This window comes from Nomascus leucogenys, chromosome 12 (assembly GCF_006542625.1).
Source record: "Nomascus leucogenys isolate Asia chromosome 12, Asia_NLE_v1, whole genome shotgun sequence".
NCBI classification, from domain to species: domain Eukaryota; kingdom Metazoa; phylum Chordata; class Mammalia; order Primates; family Hylobatidae; genus Nomascus; species Nomascus leucogenys.
In genome coordinates, this window is record NC_044392.1 from 5425733 (window position 1) to 5447072 (window position 21340).

Genomic DNA, 21340 nt, shown 5'->3' on the forward strand with positions numbered 1-21340 from the left:
TTTTCCACTGGTGTCATAGGCAAGGACTTTGGCTTCCTTCATGGTGTGGGGCAGGGATCAAGGGATGTGGTTAGTAGACTCAGCCTTCTACCTGAAAGAGCTTATCCCACATGGACTGGCCATAGGGTGGGCCCTAACCTTCAGACTCCTGCCGGCTGGGGACTCAACTGAGCAGAAATCTTGGAAGCTCGTAAAGTTCATTCTCCCGGCCTAACCCAGGGAGAACCTGGGAGGTGTTTTCTGAAACCAAACTAGACCTCTGGCCCCAAAGCAGGGGTCTTTGCTGTCTCCTTCCTATACGGGGGTAGAGGGTGGGTATGGGGCCAGAGAGGAGTACGCCTTGCAGGAAAGTAGACTGGAAGTGTCCACTCAAAGCTATTGCTGGTACAAGGGCAGCCACTTCGTTCACTCAAGGCCGGTTTAGAGCGGTTGCTACCTGCTGGGGGGCCCCACCCTGGTATGTGCCTCTCCCCACCTTTTCCCCTGAAGCCAAAAGCTTGTGAGCAGGGGGAGGGTGGGCCTGGAAAGGCTCTGTGCAAATTGTAGCTGGGAGCCTCTGGGCAAAAGCTGAGCGAAAGGGAGAGGCGGCTGGCCTAAAATTTAGGTGGGCGGGAAGAGCCTGTGACGGAGCTGTGACCGCTGCACAGGCCAGAGACCCGGGAGTCCTCCTCACCCCAGGGTTGGGGGCCGAACCTGCTGAGCCGGGCCGCCCCCTCTCCACACCCACTCCCAGCACCTGGCCCGACCTATCGGCTGGCGGCTACGCCTCCTTTACCTTACAGTCTTGCCTCCGGTCGCACCCTGCGCGGGCCCAGTACTCGGCCGTCAGCGGGAACTGCCAGGCTCTGGAGGGCGCCCCGGAAACCATGGGTAAGTGCGGAGGCTTTGAGGTGGCCTCTCTCTCCGACCGTGGACATAGCAAAAGCCCACACCACCCCCGACCCCCGCTGCCCTCTATGGTGCCTGGGGACACGCCCGCCCTGGCCAGGCTGCCCCGGCTGGGCCTTTCTGAGCCGCGCGCCGGCCCCGTCTTCCGCCCGCAGAAGTCCTCGTCCTAGCCGGATACCGCGCGCAGAAGGAGGACGAGCTGAGTCTGGCGCCCGGGGATGTGGTCCGGCAGGTGCGCTGGGTGCCCGCGCGGGGCTGGCTTCGCGGAGAACTTGGGGGCCGCTATGGCCTCTTCCCCGAGCGCCTGGTGCAGGTGAGGCCGAGCCAGGGGCGGGCTGTGGGGTCTCAGCGCGCGGCCCCCGGGAGCTGAGAGCGCCTTCCCCGTGCCCTGATTCCCAGGAGATCCCAGACACCCTGCGGGGCTTCGGAGAGGCGCGGAGGCCGCGCTGTGCGCGCCGCCGAGGTGAGCGCTAGGGCCGGGACGGGCGCCGGTGGGTGGGCGCGCGGAGCCAGTGCGACCCCGGTGCCTCAGGCTCTTAGTGACGGGCGCGGCTCTGGGCGTGGCCTCAGGGCCGCCCTGCGGCCTGTGATTGGTTCTCGAATACAATGCTCCGCCCTGGGGCGGAGATGGAGGTACCAAAGGCTACGTGCGCGCCTCGCGCTTCCCCCAGCTCCTCTGACTGGGGGCGTCTGGCTGGAGCTCAGCTGCGCTTGTCCGGTGCTAGGTCATCCTGCCAAACACCCATGGCCCCAAAGATGGTGCAAAGTGAACTTCAACTACAGCCCAGAGCAGGCGGACGAGCTGAAGCTGCAAGTTGGGGAGATCGTGGAAATGATAAAGGAGGTGAGGGGTGAGGTGATGGGACCGTCTGGGGGAAGATGATGGAACACGCCTCCCAAGTGAGCGGGGTGGGAAGTGAGGGTGTGGACGGTGGGAATGGCGACGGCGCAGATAGGGGGAAGCGCGGGAGGGAGGGAGGGAGGAAGGGGCGCTTGGGCAGAACCAAAGGTGGAAGATTATCCTAGGGACCCTTGGGGCAGAACCAGATGCCCCTGCGTCTCCCCCCCTCCCCAGATTGAGGACGGCTGGTGGCTGGGAAAGAAGAACGGGCAGCTGGGAGCCTTCCCATCCAACTTTGTGGAATTGCTGGACAGTGGGCCCCCAAGTGAGACCTCGACCCTGTGACCCTGTGACTCGCAATCTCCAATGACCCTCCCAAGTGGCATGAGCCTGTGATTCACATATCCTGACCCTGTGACCCCTTTGACCCTCTCCCATGACCTAACCTGTGAATTAGCATCCTCCCTAACCTCACTGTCCCCCACCAGGCCTTGGTAACCCAGACATGCCTTTAGTCAGCCCTGGTCCCCAGCAGCCTCCCAAGGTAAGTTGGCTTAGAGTGGGCACAGAGGTGGTGAGTTCCTCTTGGGGTGGTTGGAGGCTCATCTAGTTCCTCCCTGCCCCTTCCCCCACTAGCTGAGCAGCCTGGCCTGTGACAGCCCTCCAGACTACCTGCAGACAGGTGAGCACCCATCCAAATGGTCCCCCACCCCCTCAGCCACTCCCAAGGTTGTGACTTGGTGGGCCAGCTAGGCTGATGGAGGTGGGGGCTGCTGATGGATGAGGGAGGCTTGGCTTCAGAGGACAGTGGACTGACCTCTTCCCAGTCTCCCACCCTGAGGCCTACAGGGTCCTGTTTGACTACCAGCCTGAGGCCCCAGACGAGTTGGCGCTGCGGAGGGGAGACGTGGTGAAAGTACTCAGCAAGGTGTGAGAGGAACAGGGTGGGGGGGGCCAGGGAAGCAGGTGTTGAGAAAGGGTGGACCTGCACATGTACCCCCTGAATCTAAAATAAAGGTTGAAATTATATCTATAAGAAGGAGTGGGACCCCGGAAAGGACCTTGGGGGACCTGGCGCACCTCCCCACTGGCATGTTTCTTTTCCAGACCACAGAGGATAAGGGCTGGTGGGAAGGAGAGTGTCAAGGACGAAGAGGAGTTTTTCCAGACAACTTCGTACTCCCACCACCCCCAGTGAGTACAGAGCCAAGACGCTCAGGTGGCGGGGGCAGGCTATTTTGGACAAAGGTGGGGAATATGGCACTTTCCAGACCTAGCTGGAGGGTCACTAAATGAGGGTGGACCTAGACATGTGGGGGCACCTTTTGGATTCTAATACCAGTTGAGTATCCCTTATCCAAAAGGCTTGGGACCAGAAGTGTTTCGGATTTGGGGATTTTTGCATATACATGAGATAGCTGCCGGGCACGGTGGCTCACGCCTGTAATCCCAGCACTTTTGGGAGACCGAGGCAGGTGGATCACAAAGTCAGGAGGGAGGTGGAGGTTGCAGTGAGCCGAGATCGTGCCACTGCACTCCAGCCTAGGCGACAAGAGCAAGACTCTATCTCAAAAAAAAAAAAAAAGAGGTAGCTTGGGAATGGGACCCAAACCTAAACACGAAATTCATTTATGTTTCATATACACCTTAAACCATAGCCTGAAGGTGATTTTGTGCAGTATTTTTAATAATTTTGTGCATGAAACAAATTTTGACTGAGACCTGTCACATAAGTTAGGTCGGGTGTGGAATTTTCCACTTAAGGAGTTATGTTGGCACTCAAAAAGTTTCAGATTTTGGAGTATTTTAGATTTTTTTTTTTTTTTTTTTGGAGACAGAGTCTCGCTCTGTTGCGCAGACTGGAGTGCAGCGGCAGGATCGCCACTCACTGCAACCTCCACCTCTCAGGTTCAAGCGACTCTCCTGCCTCAGCCGCCAGAGTAACTGGGATTACACGTGCATGCCACCACATCCGGCTAATTTTTGTATTTTTAGTCGAGACGGGATTTTGCCATGTTGGCCAGGCTGGTCTTGAACTTCTGTCCTCAAGTGATCCACCCACCTTGGCCTCCCAAAGTGCTGGGATTATAGGTGTGAGCCACCACGCCTGGCCTGCATTTTGGATTTCTGATTTTTAGATTAGGGATGCTCAGCCTTTACTTCTTTTCTGCATAGATCAAGAAGCTGGTCCCACGGAAAGTGGTATCTCGGGAATCAGGTGAGTCCCGGGGAGCCTGGGATTGGGGGGTGTTCTCTGGGAGACCCACCAGTCCAGTGGCTTATAAACACCCACAGCACCCCAGTGGTCCAGTATGCCCCTATAGGAGCCCCCTCACCTGTGGGTCAAAAGCTGGGTAGGAATGTATGTGAATCAGTATGTGGGTCAGTTTGTGTGTGTGTTAATATGTCAGTGTTTCTCTGTGTGTCTTGAGAATGTGGCTATTGGTGAGTACAGATTTGTTTCATTTTGCAAGGAAACGTATGAATCTGTCTGTTCATATATAAGACTGTGTATGTTCACATGTCTTATGTGTCAGTGAATAGCTCTGTCTGTGTGTCTGTGGGATGTCTTTTTATTTATTTTTTTGAGACAGAGTCTCGCTCTGTTGCCCAGGCTGGAGTGCAATGGCGTGTCTCCCCTCACTGCAACCTCTGCCTTCCAGGCTCAAGCGATTCTCCTGCCTCCACCTCCCGAGTAGCTGGGACTACAGGCACCCACCACCATGCTCAGCTAATATTTTGTGTTTTAGTAGAGACGGGGTTTCACTGTGTTTCCCAGGCTGGTCTTGAACTCCTGAGCTCAGGCAATCCGCCTTGGCCTCCCAAAGTGCTAGGATTAAAGGTGTGAGCCACCATGCCTGGCTGAGATTTGCTGTATTTTTGTTGTTGTTGTTTGTTTGTTTGATTGATTGTTTTTAGATGGAGTCTGCACTGTCGCCCAGGCTGGAGTACAGTGGCGCAATCTCGGCTCACTGCAAGCTCCGCCTCCTGGGTTCACGCCATTCTCTTGCCTCAGCCTCCCGAGTAGCTGGGACTACAGGCGCCCGCCACCATGCCCGGCTATTTTGTTGTATTTTTAGTAGAGACAGGGTTTCACCGTGTTAGCCAGGATGGTCTCGATCTCCTGACCTCGTGATCTGCCTGCCTCGGCCTCCCAAAGTGCTGGGATTCCAGGTGTGAGCCACCGTGCCCGGCCTAAAACTTTTAAAATGTTGCTTTTCATATTGGTGCTTTTATTCATGTAGTAGTGATTTTAATGAGTGATACAATTATACCTTTTTCCCTATGGACAATGAGTTGTTCCAGCATCATTTATTATTTTCTTCATGTGAATTTTATACAATTTTGGGGGTTTCTTTTTTTTTGAGAAAGGGTCATTGGCTCTTTGTTGCCCTGGTTGGAGTACAGTGGCAATTGTGGCTCATTGCAGCTTCAACCTCCTGGGCTTCAGTAATTCTTTCACCTCAGCCTCTCTTGTAGCTGGGACTACAGGCACAAGCCACCATGTTTAGCTAATCTTTTAATCTTTTTGTAGAGATGGGGTCTCACTGTGTTGCCCAGGCTGGTCTCGAACTCCTGGGCTCAAGCAATTCTCCTGTCTTGGCCTCCCAAAGTGCTGGGATTAGAGGTGTGAGCCATGGTGCCTGGCTTAGTTTTATACATAAAACTATAATTTTCTTTCTTTCTTTCTTTCTTTCTTTTTTTTTTTTTGAGACAGTCTTGCTTTGTCACCCAGGCTGGAGTGCAGTGGCGCGATCTCGGCTCACTGCAAGCTCCGCTTCCCAGGTTCATGCCATTCTCCTGCCTCAGCCTCCCGAGTTGCTGGGACTACAGGCGCCCGCTACCACGCCCGGCTAATTTTTTGTATTTTTAGTAGAGACGGGTTTTCACCATGTTAGCCAGGATGGTCTTGATCTCCTGACCTTGTGATCTGTCCACCTCACCCTCCCAAAGTGCTGGTATTACAGGCGTGAGCCACCGCGCCCGGCCATAAGACTATAATTTTCATAAGGTTTATCCCAGATATTCTTAGGTATCTCAGAGTTTTTATTGTGTCTTTTAAAAAATAGACATTCTTTTGTTTATTGCAGGAATATAGAAATGCATTGATTTTTGTATATTGTTTTTATAGCCAGCCATGGTGCTAAACTCTGATTATTTCCAGTAATTCATTTGTAGATTCTTATAAGTTTCCTATGAAGACAGACATGTCATTTGTGGATAATAATTTTTGTGTCATTCTCTTCACTCCTTTTAATTTCATTTTATTAATTTATTATAGTTATTAGGATCTCTCATTCAATATTAAATAGAAGTAGTGATGGTGAACATCATTGTCATGTTCCTGATTTTGAATCTAGTTTTCCCTTTTCTTCTTTTTTCTGTCTTTTGAGACAGAGTCTCATTCTGTCGCCTAGGTTGGAGTGCAGTGGTGCGATCTCAGCTCACTGCATCCTCCACCTCCCAGGTTCAAGCAATTCTCCTGCTGCAGCCTCCCAAGTAGCTGGGACTACAGGTGTGCACCACCACATCCGGCTAAATTTTTCTGTATTTTTAGTAGAGACAGGGTTTCACCATGTTGGCCAGGCTGGTCTCGAACTCCTGACTTTGTGGTCCGCCCGGCTTGGCCTCCCAAAGTGCTGGGATTACAGATGTGAGCCACCACACCTGGCCTATCTGGTGGATCTTATATAAGATGGGAATGGGCTGGGCATGGTGGCTCACACCTGTAATCCCAGCACTTTAGGAGGCTGAGGTGGGCAGATCATGAGGTCAGGAGATCGAGACCATCTTGGCTAACACGTTGAAACTCCGTCTCTACTAAAAATACAAAAAATTAGCCGGGCATGGTGGCACATGCCTGTAGTCCCAGCTACTCGGGAGGCTGAGACAGGAGAATTGCTTGAACCCAGGAGGCGGAGGTTGCAGTGAGACGAGATCGCGTCACTGCACTCCAGCCTGGGTGACACAGCGAGACTCTGTCTCTAAATAAATAAATAAATAAATAAGATGGGAATCATCTTTCCTTGCAAGCTGGTAAAACTTGTCTGTAAATTCATCTTGCCATATTTTTTTCTTTCTTTTTTTCTTTTTTTTTTGAGACGCAGTCTCGCTCGGTCACCCAGGCTGGGGGCAGTGGCACAATCTCGGCTCACCGCAAGCTCCGCCTCCCAGGTTCACACCATTCTCCTGCCTCAGCCGCCCGAGTAGCTGGGACTACAGGCGCCCGCCACCATGCCCGGCTAATTTTTTTGTATTTTTTAGTAGAGACGGGGTTTCACCATGTTAGCCAGGATGGCCTCGATCTCCTGACCTCGTGATCCGCCCGCCTCGGCCTCCCAAAGTGCTGGGATTACAAGCGTGAGCCACCGTGCCCGGCATATTTTTTTCATTATGGGATTATTTCAGACAACTTTGATTTCTTTAATAGTTAAAGAAAAGTCAGGGTAAAATTCTTGAATCAGTTGTGGAGTTACATGTTTGTAACTATTTTATGTAAGTTTTCTAATTATTTGTATAAAGTTGTTCATAGTATACTCTTATTTTGGAGAGATAGGGTCTTGCTGTGTTGCCTAGGCTGGAGTGTGGTGGCACAATGGGAGCTCACAGCTGCCTCAAACCTCAAGTGATCCTCCCACTTCAGCCTCCCGAGTAGCTGGGACTATAGGAGTGCACCACCACACCTGGCTAGTTTTTAAGTTTATTGTAAAGAAAAGGTCTTGCTATGTTGCCCAGGCTGATGTTGAACTTCTATGCTCAAGTGATCCTCCTGCCTTGGCCTCCCAAAATACTGGGATTACAGTTGTGAGGCACTTCACTCAGCTGTTTTTGTTACCTTTTTAATGAAAACTGTCCTAGTGGGTATGAAGTGGTATCTCATTGTGGTTTTGATTTGCATTTCTCTGATGGCTAATGATGCTGAGCATATTTTCGTGTGCTTATTTCTTTTGGAGAAATGTCTGTTTGGATCCTTTGCCCATTTAAAAAATTGTATTATTTGTCTTTTTACTATTGAGTTAGAAGAGTTCTCTATATATTCTAGATAAAAGTCCCTAATCACATATGCATATATGGTTTGCAATATTTTCTCTCATTCTCTCTTTTTTTTTTTTTTTAGTCTTGCTCTGTCACCCAGGCTGGAGTGCGGTGGCATGATCTTAGCTCACTGCAACCTCCGCCTCCTGGGTTCAAGCGATTTTCCTGCCTCAGCCTCCCAAGTAGCTAGGATGACAGGCGTGCGCCACCACACCGGCTAATTTTTGTATTTTTAGTAGAGACAGGGTTTTGCCATGTTGCCCAGGTGGTCTTGAACTCCTGAACTTGCGATCCACCCACCTCAGCCTCATTCTTTAGGTTGTCTTTTCACTTTCTTAATGGTGTCCCTTGATGTACAAAAGTTTTAAATTTTGATGAAGTCCCATTTATCTACTTTTTTGGCTGGCTCTGCTTTTGAACCAATGTCAAATCCCAAGATTACACTTCAAATTGAGCTGCCTTCAACTTAGCCAGTTAAGCTGCTGATCCTCACAGTTTGCCCTACCCTGCAGAACATCCATGTGGACCAAGCTGAGGGGCCGGGGATGAAAACGGTCCTAGGCAAGAACATTATCAAGCATACAAAATGCTCTGCAAATTATCCCAGCACTTTGGGAGGCTGAAGCGAGCAGATTGCTTGAGGTCAGAAGTTTGAGAACAGCCTGACCAACATGACGAAACGCCGTCTCTACCAAAAAATACAAAAATTAGCAGGGCGTGGTGGCGGGCACCTGTCATGCCAACTATCTAGGAGGCTGAGGCACGAGAATCGCTTGAACCTGTGAGGTGGAGGTTGCAATGAGCCGAGATCGCGCCACTGCACTCCAGCCTAGGCGACAGAGCGAGACTCTGTCTCAAAAAAAAAAAAAAATCCTTCACAAATTATCTCATACCTTTGGATAATTTCCAGAGCATTGAAATGGTTGTTGGATTTTTCTTTTTCTTTTTTTTTTGGGCGGGGGGGAGCGGGGAAGGAGTCTGAATTTCTTCAAGTATTTTATACATAACTATGCGGTGTTCTCTACCTGACAGTTCCACTATCTGTTGTGTGTTGTGTCTGCTGACTCCATTCTTGGTGACCTGCCCTCTAGCGTGTTTTATGACCTTTATTGATGAGCTGATGGCTGGATTTTAATCTGTGGGACTCTTGCAGGCCTTAGTAGAAGACTTCTTCCAGCGAGAATTTGCTTTTATTTTCTGTTTTGTTTTGTTTTTTTTGAGATGAAGTCTCGCTCTATCACCCGGGCTGGAGTGCAGTGATGTGATCTCAGCTCACTGCAACCTCCTCCTTCCGGGTTCAAGCAATTCTCGTGCTTCAGCCTCCCCGGTAGCTGGGATTACAGGCATGCGCCACCACGCCTGGCTAATTTTTGTGGTTTTAGTAGAGATGAGGTTCCACCATGTTGGCCAGACTTGTCTCGAACTCCTGACCTCAGGTGATCCACTTGCCTCGGCCTCCCAAAGTGTTGGGATTACAGGCGTGAGCCACCGCGCCCGGCCGAGAATTTGCTTTTACTTCTCCCAGTAGCCAGAGAACACCACCCACCAGAAGCTGCTTCGCTCCTCCTGAAGAAAGGTGGCACTGCTGTATGGTACTGAGCTTGGGGCCTGTGGTGAGCTGAGGGAGCAGGGCCCAAGGCCCTGGCTTCATTCACATCACAGGGCCCAGGCTCAGGAGCCACAGAGCAGAGCTGCCCTCCCTCCCTCCTCCTTTCTGGCTTCAGTTTTTTTTTGTTTTTTTTTTTTTGAGACTGAGTTTTGCTCTTGTTACCCAGGCTGGAGTGCAATGGCGTGATTTGGCTCACTGCACCCTCCGCCTCCCAGGTTCAAGTGATTCTCCCGCCTCAGCCCCCCAAGTAGCTGGGACTGAAAGCACTGGGATTACAGGTGTGAGCCACTGCACCCGACCCAGTCCTATCTTTTGTAGACCTCCTTTACCTCTTTTAAGTCCAGTGGTGCCTCAAAATTGTGTCCTCAGCAGGATATAATTGCTTCCTAGTGGGAGCGCCCTACAGAGCACCTCATCAGCCATACTGTAAGAATGTAAGAAGTCAAAGTTCACATTTACTGAGCTTTGACCATCTGGCTGCCAAACAGTCTTCTAAGCACCTCGCGTGTATTAAAAGTCACTCAGACCCCACAGCCACCCTACAAGGTGTGTGTTAGTTGTCCATGTTTTATGAATGAGGACATTGAGGCATAGATCACTTAGCAAGTTCTCACACAGCTAGCAAGGAGTGGAGCTGAAATTCAGAGCCTGGTGTCTGGCTGTGGGATCCATGCCCCCACCCACTGTCACATTTGTGGATTTGTATACGTATCTGCGTGTGATTATATGTAGGAGTTAACATCAGCACTTGTGCACACGCCAGAGTGGCTGTTTTTCTGTGGATCTGAATGTCACTGTGTGTAACTGCCTTCAGGTGATGCTGATGTCACCTTAGTGTGCCCTTCTCTGGCCACCCCATTTAAAATGGTTCCGTCCTCTGCCTAGTGTTTTTTTGTTTTGTTTTGTTTTGTTTTTTTTGAGACGGAGTTTCACTCTTGTCGCCCAGGCTGGAGTACAGTGGCGCGCTCTTGGCTCACTGTAACCTCTGCCCTCCCGGGTTCAAGCAATTTTCCTGCCTCAGCCTCCGGAGTAGCTGGGATTACAGGCGCACGCCACCATGCCTGGCTAATTTTTGTATTTTTAGTAGAGGTGGGGTTTCACCGTGTTGACCAGGCTGGTCTTGAACTCCTGACCTCAAGTGATCTGCCTACCTTGGACTCTCAAAGTGCCGGGATTACAGGTGTGGGCCACCGCGCCCAGCCCCTCTGCCTAGTCTTGTTGGTCATGCTTAGTAACTCTCTAACACATTATGTATTTTACTCCTTGTATTTATGTCTGCTTCCCCAATAGCACACAAGCTCAGTCTGGCTGCTGTGGGAAGAACACTCTCTAGGTGGGATGGGTACAGCCAAAACTCAGGTTGGAGGCTGTTGGAATGTCCAGGTGAAGGTGGTGGTGACTTGATCTAGAGCACTTAGTGGTGGAGGTGGTGACAAGTGATTGAATTCAGGAAATATTTGGAGAGTAGTGTGGACAGGATTTGCTGATGGTTTGGATGTGCCTCATAAGGAAATAAAAGGAGTCATTTGTCATCCAAACAAGTGGGTAAATGAGCCAGACGGGGACCGTGGGGAAAGGGGTAGGTTCAAGGGGCATGGGTTTGGGAAGCAAGAGGTTGGTTTGGGATATGTTAAGAGTGTGGGCCGGGCGCGGTGGCTCACGCCTGTAATCCCAGCACTTTGGGAGGCCGAGGCGGCTGGATCACAAGGTCAGGAGATCGAGACCATCCTGGCTAACACGGTGAAACCCCGTCTCTACTAAAAAAATAAAAAAAGTTAGCTGGGCACAGTGGCATGCGCTTGTAGTCTCAGCTACTCGGGAGGCTGAGGCAGGAGAATGGCATGAACCCGGGAGGCGGAGCTTGCAGTGAGCCAAGATCCCGCCACTGCACTCTAGTTTGGGCGAAAGAGCGAGACTCTGTCTCAAAAAAAAAAAAAAGAGTGTGATGCCCATCAGCTCTCCAAGTGTAAATATTGAGAGGGAAGTCAGATATGAGTCTGGAGTCAGAGAGGAAGGAGCTAGAGATGAAAATTTGGGAGTCATTGACTTATTGATGAAAATTAAACCCATAAGACTGGGTGAGATCTCTTAGAGAGTAAATGAGAGAGAAGATAAAGAATTCTGAGGGTGGGCTGGGCGCGATGGCTCACGCCTGTAATGCCAGCACTTTGGGAGGCCTGAGGCAGGCTGGGTCACTTGAGGTCAGGAGTTCGAGACCAGCCTGGCCAACATGGTGAAACCCCGTCTCTACTAAAAATACAAAAATTGGCCGGGCGCAGTGGCTCACGCCTGTAATCCCAGCACTTTGGGAGGCCAAGGCAGGCGGATCATGAGATCAGGAGATCGAGACCATCATGGCTAACACGGTGAAACCCCATCTCTACTAAAAATACAAAAAGAAGTTAGCCGGGTGTGGTGGCGGGCACCTGTAATCTCAGCTATTCGGGAGGCTGAGGCAGGAGAATGGCATGAACCCGGGAGGCAGAGCTTGCAGTGAGCCGAGATCGCACCACTGCACTCCAGCCTGGGCGACAGAAGCAAGACTCCATCTCAAATAATAATAATAATACAAAAATTAGCCGGGTACGGTGGCGCATAGTCAAACAAGATTAACCTCCTGCCCATAGTCCCCTGCACACAGCACAAGACAGGGCCAGTGACTGTCAGATGGATGAATGCTCCACTCCTCTCTTCCCAGCTCCTATTAAGGAACCAAAAAAGTTGATGCCCAGAACATCCCTCCCCACAGTCAAGAAGCTAGCGACAGCCACCACTGGGCCCAGCAAAGCCAAGTAAGGAGCAGGATGGGGTTGGGGGAATGAGGAGGGTAGGAGGCAACACACCTCCCTGTGCCCCACCCTGAGGGCCTGATGAAGATGTGTTCCAGGACATCTCGGACACCCAGCAGGGACAGTCAGAAGCTCACCTCCCAAGACTCAGGCAAGGGCTGCCTTCCTCCAGTGCGGGGAGGACTGGGGGACAGGGATGGGGTGGCTGTGCGGACGGACAGAGGTGGGAAGAGACTGAGGGTCAGAGTAGGCTTGGGTCCCTGAGGTTCTGCTCTCTTAGGCCCCAATGGTGGCTTCCAAAGTGGGGGTTCGTGTCACCCTGGCCGAAAGCGATCCAAAACCCAGACTCCCCAGCAACGCTCTGTGTCCAGTCAGGTGAGGGGCGGGAGACATGGGAGAGTGGGGATGCTGGGCAGAGGCTGGCTCCCAGCTGTGGTGTGCACGGGTGAAGTCTCCCAGGCCAAGGGAGACTCATCAACCTCAGCTGAGACTTCACCTCCCATCACGGCAGGAGGAAGAGCACAGCAGCCCGGCAAAGGCCCCCTCTGTGAAGAGAACCCCCATGCTGGACAAGACTGCCAACCCAGAGAGGCCCCCAGCTCCAGAGAACACCCCCAGCTCCAAGAAGATCCCGGCTCCTGACAAAGTCCCCTCCCCACAGAAGACCCTCACTCTAGGGGACAAGCCCTCTGTCCCAGGGAACTCCACCTCAGGGAAGATCCCAGCTCCTGACAAAGTCCCCACCCCAGAGAAGATGGTGACTCCGGAGGACAAGGCCTCTATCCCAGGGAACTCCACGATCCCAGAGGAGACCCTGACTGTGGACAAACCCTCCACTCCAGAGAGGGTCATTTCAGTGGAAGAGGCCCCTGCCCTAGAAGTCCCACGTATGGATAAAGTCCCTGATCCAAAGATGGCCCCTCTGGGGGATGAGGCCCCCACCCTAGAAAAGGTCTTGACCCCAGAGCTTTCTGAAGAAGAGGTGTCCACCAGAGATGACATTCAATTCCATCACTTCTCTTCGGAGGAAGCCCTGCAGAAGGTCAAGTACTTTGTAGCCAAAGAGGATCCATCATCCCAGGAGGAGGCCCACACGCCAGAGGCACCTCCACCCCAGCCTCCTTCCTCAGAGAGGTGCCTGGGAGAGATGAAATGTCCCCCAGTTAGAGGGGACAGCTCCCCACGCCAGGCTGCGTTGAAGTCTGGGCCAGCGTCCAGGCCTGCCCTTGAGAAGCCCCACCCCCACGAAGAGGCTACAACCCTTCTAGAGGAGGCACCTTCCAAAGACGAGAGGACCCCTGAAGAGGAGGCGCCCCCCAACGAGGAGAGGCCTCTGAGAGAGGAGGTGCTCCCCAAAGAGGGTGTGGCTTCCAAAGAGGAGGTGACCCCGAAAGAGGAATTACCCCCTAAAGAGGAAGTGGCTCCAAAAGAGGAGGTGCCCCCTATAGAAAGAGCCTTTGCCCAAAAAACACGTCCTATCCAGCCGCCTCCAAACTCCCAAGAGACGCTCACGCTCCCCTCCCTGGTCCCGCAAAACTACACGGAAAACAAGAATGAGGGAGTCGATGTAACGTCGCTGAGGGGCGAAGTGGAGTCTCTAAGGAGGGCGCTGGAGCTGATGGGGGTGCAGCTGGAGTGAGTGGGCAGTGGCGGGGGTTGTGGAAGGTAGGGTCCCCCCTAGCCCTCACCTGCCCAGCCCCTCACCTCCGCCTCCGCCCGCAGGAGGAAGCTGACCGACATCTGGGAGGAGCTGAAGAGCGAGAAGGAGCAGCGCCGGCGGCTGGAGGTGAGGCGCGGGTCCCGGCGGGAGCGGGCTGGCGGCGGGTGGCCCCCTGACAAAGTCTCCACCTCACTCCCGACCAGGTCCAGGTGATGCAGGGGACCCAGAAGTCCCAGACCCCGCGTATCATCCACACGCAGACGCAGACCTACTGAGGGTGGGCCTGGGAAGGGACTGCGGCCCGACCTGGCTGGGGCCACCCACGTCCTTGCACACGACTTTGGGAAACGGGAGAAAGTAAACGCTGCCTAGCACGGCGCCACGCCGGTCTGGTCGCTGGGGGCGGGGCCTGCGCGGGGGCAGGGCCTGGGCCTCCGCATTCCTGACGATCCCTCCCAGGCACATCTGGCCAACATGTGGCTTCCATTACCGTTCCCAAGGCCTGCGCGCGGCTATTTTTATCCACCGGATGGTGAGGGGCGGGGGAGGGTGTCTCCTTCGGACTCCAGCCGCGCGCTGGAGAAATGGCGGGCAGGAGGGGCCCAGGCGGGGTCGGGCTCTGACGCCCGGCCTAGATTCCGGAATCCAGCTGTGCGCCGGGGAGGAGCCGGGCGGGCCTTCTCGCGAGCTCGGACCCCTCCCAGCTGGCCTCCTGTCCGCTCAGAGGGACTCCTGCCCTCTCGCTTGAATGCACCTCAGCGCAGACGTGAAGTCCACCGCCCAGCCCAAGCACGCATGCTTACACCGGGGCCAGTAGCACCTTAGCTTCGAGGTCAGGGTCCCGAGGCCTGGTGTGTGTATCATCATTGCAATGTATGAACCCAGGGCACTGTGGGGACAGGGCGACGTGTGCCCAGGCGTTTGCCGGTAAGGAATGCGTTTTGAATAAGGAATGCGCGTGCACTTGCTCTGCGTGTGAGGCTGGGTGCAGGCCTGTGGGCTTCTGCCTTTCTGCTGGCTGTGAAGTGAATGCGGGCAGGTGTGCTGTGTCGTCGGGTTGGTGGGTGGGGGTGGTGCAGCTAGGGTAAGAGAGTCAAGCTGGGCCTCAGCCCTGGGGCCCCTGCGTGGCAGGAGCCTGGGGGTCGCTGGGGGCAGGAGTAACAGAGGGAGAGACTGAGTTACTGAGAATGCAGCTTTCTTTCATTTGGTCACTTCACCTCTTCATCGACCCCAGAGAGGGAGTGGGGACCCTGCATCCTGCCCCCTCCCCGCCCCCGGGGTCTTCTGGCAGGACTGGGGAAGGGAGCCTCTCGGGGGTGGCGGTCCACGCCCCGTAGCACCTGGGAGCTGTAGGGGCCGAGGCAGTCCGAAGGTCTGGGGCAGCTCTGAGCGCATGTGCAGGTCCGGTACCCCGAGCGCCTTGCAGCGGGAGCCGGGGCCCATCAGTAATAGTGCATGCGGCCCAGGGTGCCCGCGCCCGTGACCGTGGGGCTGGGCCCCAGCGTGCCTGTGCCCAGCAGGTCCGGCTGCCCGGTGCGCCAGATCTCCCGCAGGATCCGCTCGCGCTCCTCCAGCCGCTGCGCCCGCTCCAGCTCCTCCGCCGACGTGAAGACGTTGACGCTGAGGGGCCCGTCCGGCTCTGCGGACAGCTCGGGGCCCGGCAGCGTGTCGTCGGGGCCCAGCCGAGTCACCGTGTCCTCCTCCTCCTCGTCGTCGTCCTCGGGCTCCAGGGTGCTGCTGCGGGGGTCCCGGCGCTGAGCCGGGCCCCGGGGCCGCGGGCGGGGCGCCCACGAGATGCTGATGACGAGCAGGCAGAGGGTGAGCAGCAGGCCGAAGCAGACGCCCAGCACGAAGTAGAGGCCGAAGCTCTCGGGGTTGGCTGCGGGGCACAGGGCGGGGGTCACGGAGGGGCCCGGGCGGGTGGGGGTTGTCCCACTTCCAAAAGACCCCAGGTTCTAGGTGTGGGGGCGAGGCCTGTAACCCCTACTCGAAGGGCATTAGGGAACCGCCAGCGGGCAACGGGGCGGGGAGTGGGGCGGAGGGGACGGACAAGGCGCTGGGGGAGGGAAGGGGATGGTGGTCAGGGAAGGGTTCGGTGGTCAGGGAAGGGTTCAGGCCCCCAGTCTTCCGGCGCCCGCCCTCACCGCGGATGTGCGCGTAGGCAGCCAGGCTGTTGCTGAGCAACTCCATGTCCCTTCGCGGGGCATCCATGCCGCTCTGGGGGGCAGCTCCTCTGCCAGCCTGCGAGGTCAGCAAAGTCAGATCCTTCTCCCAGCCTGGAGCCCACCCCGACCCCTTCCGCGGCCAGCTCCTCTCCCGGGAGCCGCGGCCCCAGGTTCCACCCTGGAGAGAGCGCTTCCCTAACTTCGTGGCGGCCCGGGGCCCTGCCGGGGGGAACCCCTCTCCCGGGCGCGGACGCCCCTCCAGCCCGGGGAGCAGCGCCGGGGACCGCGGGAGGCCCCGCCCCCTGGTGAGGTCCCCAGCTGAGGCCCGGTTCCGCCGTCCCGGGGCGGGATGGAGGATAGGGACGCTGAGCCTCCACGCCCCAGGCGGGCTCCGGGAAGGGAAGCTGCCTCTCTCCTCGCCCGGCCGCCCCGCGGGGACCCACCGGCCCGGGGCCGGGCCCACTCACCGTCAGCGCCCCGCTTCCCGGCTGCCCGGCCCCGGCGCGTCCCGCGGCCGCATACACTGGGTCAGACCGCCCCGCCCGCTCCTGTCCCGCCGCCCCTCCGGCCCCGCTGGGCTCCCAGGCCGCGGCAGCGCGGGCGGGACACGGACCGAGGGACCAGCGGGCGGAAAGTTTCCTCCAAGGAAAGAGGAGGGACGGGGCGGGGCGGGGCGGGCGGGGAGGCGGGGAGGAAAAGGGCTGGGAGAGGAAGGGGAGAGGAGCGGGCAGCCGGGAGGAGGGAGAGCCCGGCCCGCGGGCCGTCCGTCCCCCACAGGAAACCGCCGGGGAGGCCGCGGCAGGGACCCGCCCCCAGGCCACTAACAACAACAGCAGCGAGGCTGGAGCTCTGCCTGCGTGCGGGCCAAGGGCTAAACCCTGGACAGGTTCTTTCACTTACTCCGCCTGACAACCCTGCGACGTGGTACCATTGTCCCCACTTCGCAGATCAAATAAACGGAGTCTTGGAGAGATTGAATTGACTTTACCAAAACCGTCAAGATTTGAACCTGCTGCTCTCTGACCCTAAAGCCTGAGCTCGAAACCACCGCTCCCCCCTCCTAGGAGGCCCCATCCAGGGAAAGCTGCTTCTCTTCCCCAGACCCTTGCCGGACTGGAAGGGAGGGGATTGTCCACCCCTCCTCCCGGGGCCCAGGCTTGAATGTGTCCCCTGGCCGGGCTCTGGTCTAGTCACGCAGGGTTAATGATTGTTGGACTCCAGCTTTGAGCCAGGCCCCGGCCAGCAGTCTCGCAGACCCCAGCGTGGGGCCTCTGCGCCTGCCAGCTCCTGCGCTCTTGTGCACCAAGCAGCTTGTGGCGGCTTGTGGCAGATCCCACCCCATCCCGCCCCCGACCCCAAGGCTAAACCTGCCTGTGCTCACACAGGCATTTCCCACCTGGGCTTGTGCATGCAATGTGGTGTGTGATCAGTGTGTGTGGCTGGGGGCTTCTTTCTGCCCTGTCTCCCCGGGGTCCCCCATCATGGGCCTCCCCTCCCTTGCTGGAGCTAGAATGAGGGGGAGGCCGCCTTGGCGGGAGCCTTAGAGAGGAGGAGGAAAGGGGGAGAGGAAATTGCAGACATAGCTGAAGGCGCTGCCTGAGGCCTGTGGGCCAGCGACCCTCTCCCTGTCCGGGCTGCAGACCCCTACTCCCCCAGTCCCGAGACTGGGTTCAAGTAAAGGGCAGATCTAGATGGGGGAGGAACAGGACTGACTCCTATGGGGATGGAAAAGGGACTCCTGGGTGTCTTTGTGACTGTTTAGTCTGTTCTGTGAATGTGCGGGCAGGTATTTTTGCCCACATCTGTATATTTGTCTATTAATGTGATGTATTTGAGTATTGTTGTGGGGGGGGTATGTCTGTATATAAATCTGTGCAGCCACTAGTCAACAAATATTGTGTATGCCTATCACTTCCTAGTCTAGTCCACAGCATCTGTGGATTTAACCAACTTTGCATCAAAAATATTCAGAACCAAAATTGCATCTGTACTGAACATGTACAGACTTTTTTTCTTATCATTATCTCCTAAACAATAGATATATTTAATTTTTTTTCTTTGAGACAGGGTCTCAGTCTGTCACCCAGGCTGGAGTGCAGAGGTGCTATCTCAGCTCATTCACAACCTCTACCTCCTGGGCTCAAGTGAGCCTCCCATCTCATTCTCCCAAGTAGCTGGGAGGGACCACAGGCGTGCACCACCATGCCTGGCTAAGTTTTGTAGAGATGGGGTTTTGCCATGTTGCCCAGGCTGGTCTTGAACTCCTGGGCTCAAGCATACACCCACCTCAGCCTCCCAAAGTGCTGGGATTACAAGTGTGAGCCATCGTGCTGGCCAATAGTATATTTTCATAGCGGCTACATTATATTAGATATTATAAGTAATCAAGAGATGATTTAAAGTATACAGGAGGATGTGTATAGGTTAAATGCAAATACTGAACCCATTTATTTTACATCAAGGACTGGAGGATCCTCGGATTTTGGTGTCTATGGGAGGGAGGTCATGGAGCCAATCGCCTGAGAATACTGAGGGACAGTTTGTTTTTGTTTTTTTTTTGAGACGGAGTCTTGCTCTGTCACCCAGGCTGGAGTGCAGTGGCGCGATCTCGGCTCACTGCAAGCTCCGCCTCCCAGGTTCATGTCATTCTCCTGCCTCAGCCTCCCAAGTAGCTGGGACTACAGGCGCCTGCCACCACGCCCGGCTAATTTTTTATATTTTTAGTAGAGACCGGGTTTCACCATGTTAGCCAGGATGGTCTTGATCTCCTGACCTCGTGATCCACCTGCCTTGATCTCCCAATGTGCAGGGATTACAGGCGTGAGCCACCACGCCCGGCCCTGAGGGATAGTTTTAACGACGATTTAACAATAAACAGAACTGACACAAATCCTTGCCCTCATGGAGCTGACACTAAATTGGAGAAACAATAGAAGATAATCTCAGATGCTTCTAAGTGCTGGGGGGATGACAGGATAGGGTAATGTGACGGACAACACCTGGGAGTGGCTCTCACAGGGACATCCACAGTGAGACCTGAATCCTAAGGAGGGGCAGCTGTGCCAGGATCTGGGGAGAGTGTCTGGGCAGGAGTAAGAACGTGCTTGGGATACCTCCCTCCAAGGGAAGAAAGTCATGCAGATGGTGTGTGGGTGCAGGGGAGAGTGGTAGGGGCTGCCCATGCAGGGACTCGCTGGCCTTGCTGATGAGCTTTTTCTTTCTTTTTTTTTTTTTTTTTGAAATGGAGTTTCGCTCTTGTTGCCCAGGCTGGAGTACAAAGGCGCCGATCTCTGCTCACTGCAACCTCTGCCTCCCGGATTCAAGCGATTCTCCTGCCACAGCCTCCCGAGTAGCTGGGATTACAGGCATGCACAACCACACCCTGCTAATTTTGTATTTTTAGTAGAGATGGGGTTTCTCCATGTTGGTCAGGCTGCTCTCGAACTTCCGACCTCAGGTGATCTGCCCACCTTGGCCTCTAAAGTGCTGGGATTACAGGTGTGAGCCACCGTGCCTGGCCAGGAGCTTGGTTTTTAATGTAAGTGTGGTGGGGAGCTCCTGGAGCGTTGAGCAGGGGAGTGTCATGGTCCCGTGACACATTTTGGAAAGATCCCTGCGGTGGGTCAGTGTAGGGTGGGCCACTGTGGGCAAGAAGGGGAGCAGGGAGGGTGGTGAGTAGGCTGGCAGCTGTCCAAGCCAGTGAGGGCGGGGCCGGTGGAGAGGCGAGAGGGCTCAGACTCAGATGGTGTTCTGAAGGGAGTTCCTGCACTGGACTTGGACGTGAGGGAGAGAGGAATTTAGAACACTTTCATATGGGGCTGGGGCACCTGAGGAAAGCCCATGTGGGGAAGCAGGTTTGGGGGGAGTGAGTTTCACTGTAGATAGGTTAGACTTGAGATGTCCATTAGATATCCAGGTGCAGGTGTTGGCAAGGCAAGTAGAACCCCCAGGAATCTGGCTGGAAATGATATTTGAGAGTCCTTACCACATAAGATGGGATTTACCACCCCAGAAGCAGAGAAGACCAAACATGTGGGGTAAGGGGGCAGAGAGAGAAGGGTCTGAAGCTCGAGCCCATTGAGGGGTCTCCTGGAGGTGAAGTCAGCAAGGAGAACCAGGCCAGAACAGGGACATGATCAGCCATGTGTGATTGGGCTGAGAGGTGAAGATGAGGCCAGAATTTGCCCACTGCCTTGGCGGAGATTTGAAGACCGTCAGCAGTATTGAGTTTCTGTAGGTTGTATTCCTATTTCTTCAAGGGGTGTATGTCAGACTGTTTGCACAGGTAGCTTATTTATGTGCAGCATTGCTGGGAGTGCGTGAGCATGTTTAATGCCTGCCATCCATGGGAATATCGGTGTGTGCTACAGTGTGCTTGTATGACTACGTGTGTTGTGTGCCTCAGTGCCTCAGTTCATGTGGCACATACCTGTGTCCGTGAGAGTCCACATGTGTGCTCCTCTATGTGCAGTCTAAAATTTTGGATCTGTTTCTGTCCAGCTGTTTCCATGCACCTCTGTGCTACGCAGCTCTCTGTATCTCTGCCCGCAGGCAAAAGTATGTCTGGGTTGGTATGTGACATATGTGTTTGGAGTGGGTCAGATATGACTCAGCCCTAGTGGAGCAGAATGAGGGTTGAGATGGTTGCTGGTCGCTTCAGAGAGAGGGACGCACATTAACCAGAGTGCTGTCTTCTCCAGGGGCTTGCCGTGGCCAAGCCAGGCCAGGTGGGAGAAGCAGCAGCCTTGTCCTGGAGGGTTTTGAGAAGCGCTGCTCCTGGAGGCCCTGGGGAAGGTCCCTGAAACCTTTGGCCAATGTGGCTGTCCCCATGGTCCACATGTCCTCCCTACCCCCTGCCTAGCTGCTTGACTGCCTGCTGCTCCCCAGCCCACCAGCCTGTCCATGGGTCAGCCCAGCCACCTGCTTCGGATCTCTGCAGGTGTGTCACCTGCTATTCTGGCCCTCATCCCGACTATCCACCTGCCCATCTCCTCCCTACCTCCTCGCTGCCTATCTGCCCAGGACTTAATCTGCTGTCTGCTCACCTGCCTACTTCTTGACTGCTTCTCTGCGCTCCTATCTGCCTGTGAGACTAGAGATTTGTCACCTTGGAAAGCACAGCGAGTACTCCTAAAATGAAACACGGGAAGGACAGGCCTTGATGGAAGGGAGGGGCCTTGGGAGTGCTGGCATATTCAGGACCCAGTGCAAACCCAAGCACAGCTCTGCTCCCAGCCCCAGTGGCCAAACTGAAGGCTGGCCCTGGCTGTTCTGCCGTTGACATGGGCCTCACCCTACCACGGGGATAGGTCTTGGATGGAGAGAAGAGGGACACTCACCGGGGGCCTCCTG

General features: G+C 55.0%; 2 protein-coding genes across 3 annotated transcripts; one reads left to right on the plus strand and one right to left on the minus strand.

Annotated features, from left to right (window-relative positions):
- Window positions 1-305: 305 nt before the first annotated feature.
- Window positions 306-14202, plus strand: SH3D21 (SH3 domain containing 21). The gene is made up of 16 exons (XM_030823435.1): window positions 306-870; window positions 1044-1201; window positions 1288-1351; window positions 1614-1732; window positions 1964-2054; window positions 2218-2273; window positions 2366-2411; window positions 2557-2657; window positions 2837-2923; window positions 3905-3947; window positions 12073-12166; window positions 12262-12314; window positions 12444-12538; window positions 12675-13798; window positions 13886-13949; window positions 14027-14202. The coding sequence occupies exons 1-16, from the start codon at window positions 867-869 to the stop codon at window positions 14096-14098; spliced, it is 2271 nt and encodes a 756-aa protein (XP_030679295.1). The 5' UTR covers window positions 306-866; the 3' UTR covers window positions 14099-14202.
- An 801-nt stretch (window positions 14203-15003) lies between these two features.
- EVA1B (eva-1 homolog B) lies at window positions 15004-17030 on the minus strand. 2 transcript variants are annotated; one of them, XM_003273274.4, is made up of 3 exons: window positions 16456-17030; window positions 15968-16064; window positions 15004-15702 (listed from the first exon to the last, which is right to left on the minus strand). In XM_003273274.4, the coding sequence occupies exons 2-3, from the start codon at window positions 16032-16034 to the stop codon at window positions 15266-15268; spliced, it is 504 nt and encodes a 167-aa protein (XP_003273322.2). In that variant the 5' UTR covers window positions 16035-16064; window positions 16456-17030; the 3' UTR covers window positions 15004-15265. The 2 variants fall into 2 exon arrangements, with proteins under 2 accessions (XP_003273322.2, XP_030679296.1); XM_030823436.1 differs by lacking the exon at window positions 16456-17030 and having other exon boundaries at window positions 15968-16443.
- Window positions 17031-21340: the final 4310 nt, after the last annotated feature.

Coding starts and splice junctions, on each gene's coding strand:
- EVA1B (XM_003273274.4), bottom strand. CDS start 16,034: ATGGATGCCCCGCGAAGGGACATGGAGTTGCTCAGCAACAGCCTGGCT. Junction 15,703..15,967: donor TGCCTACGCGCACATCCGCG/GTGAGGGCGGGC, acceptor TGTGCCCCGCAG/CCAACCCCGAGAGCTTCGGC.
- SH3D21 (XM_030823435.1), top strand. Junction 1,733..1,963: donor TCGTGGAAATGATAAAGGAG/GTGAGGGGTGAG, acceptor CCCCCTCCCCAG/ATTGAGGACGGCTGGTGGCT. Junction 12,539..12,674: donor AACGCTCTGTGTCCAGTCAG/GTGAGGGGCGGG, acceptor CCATCACGGCAG/GAGGAAGAGCACAGCAGCCC.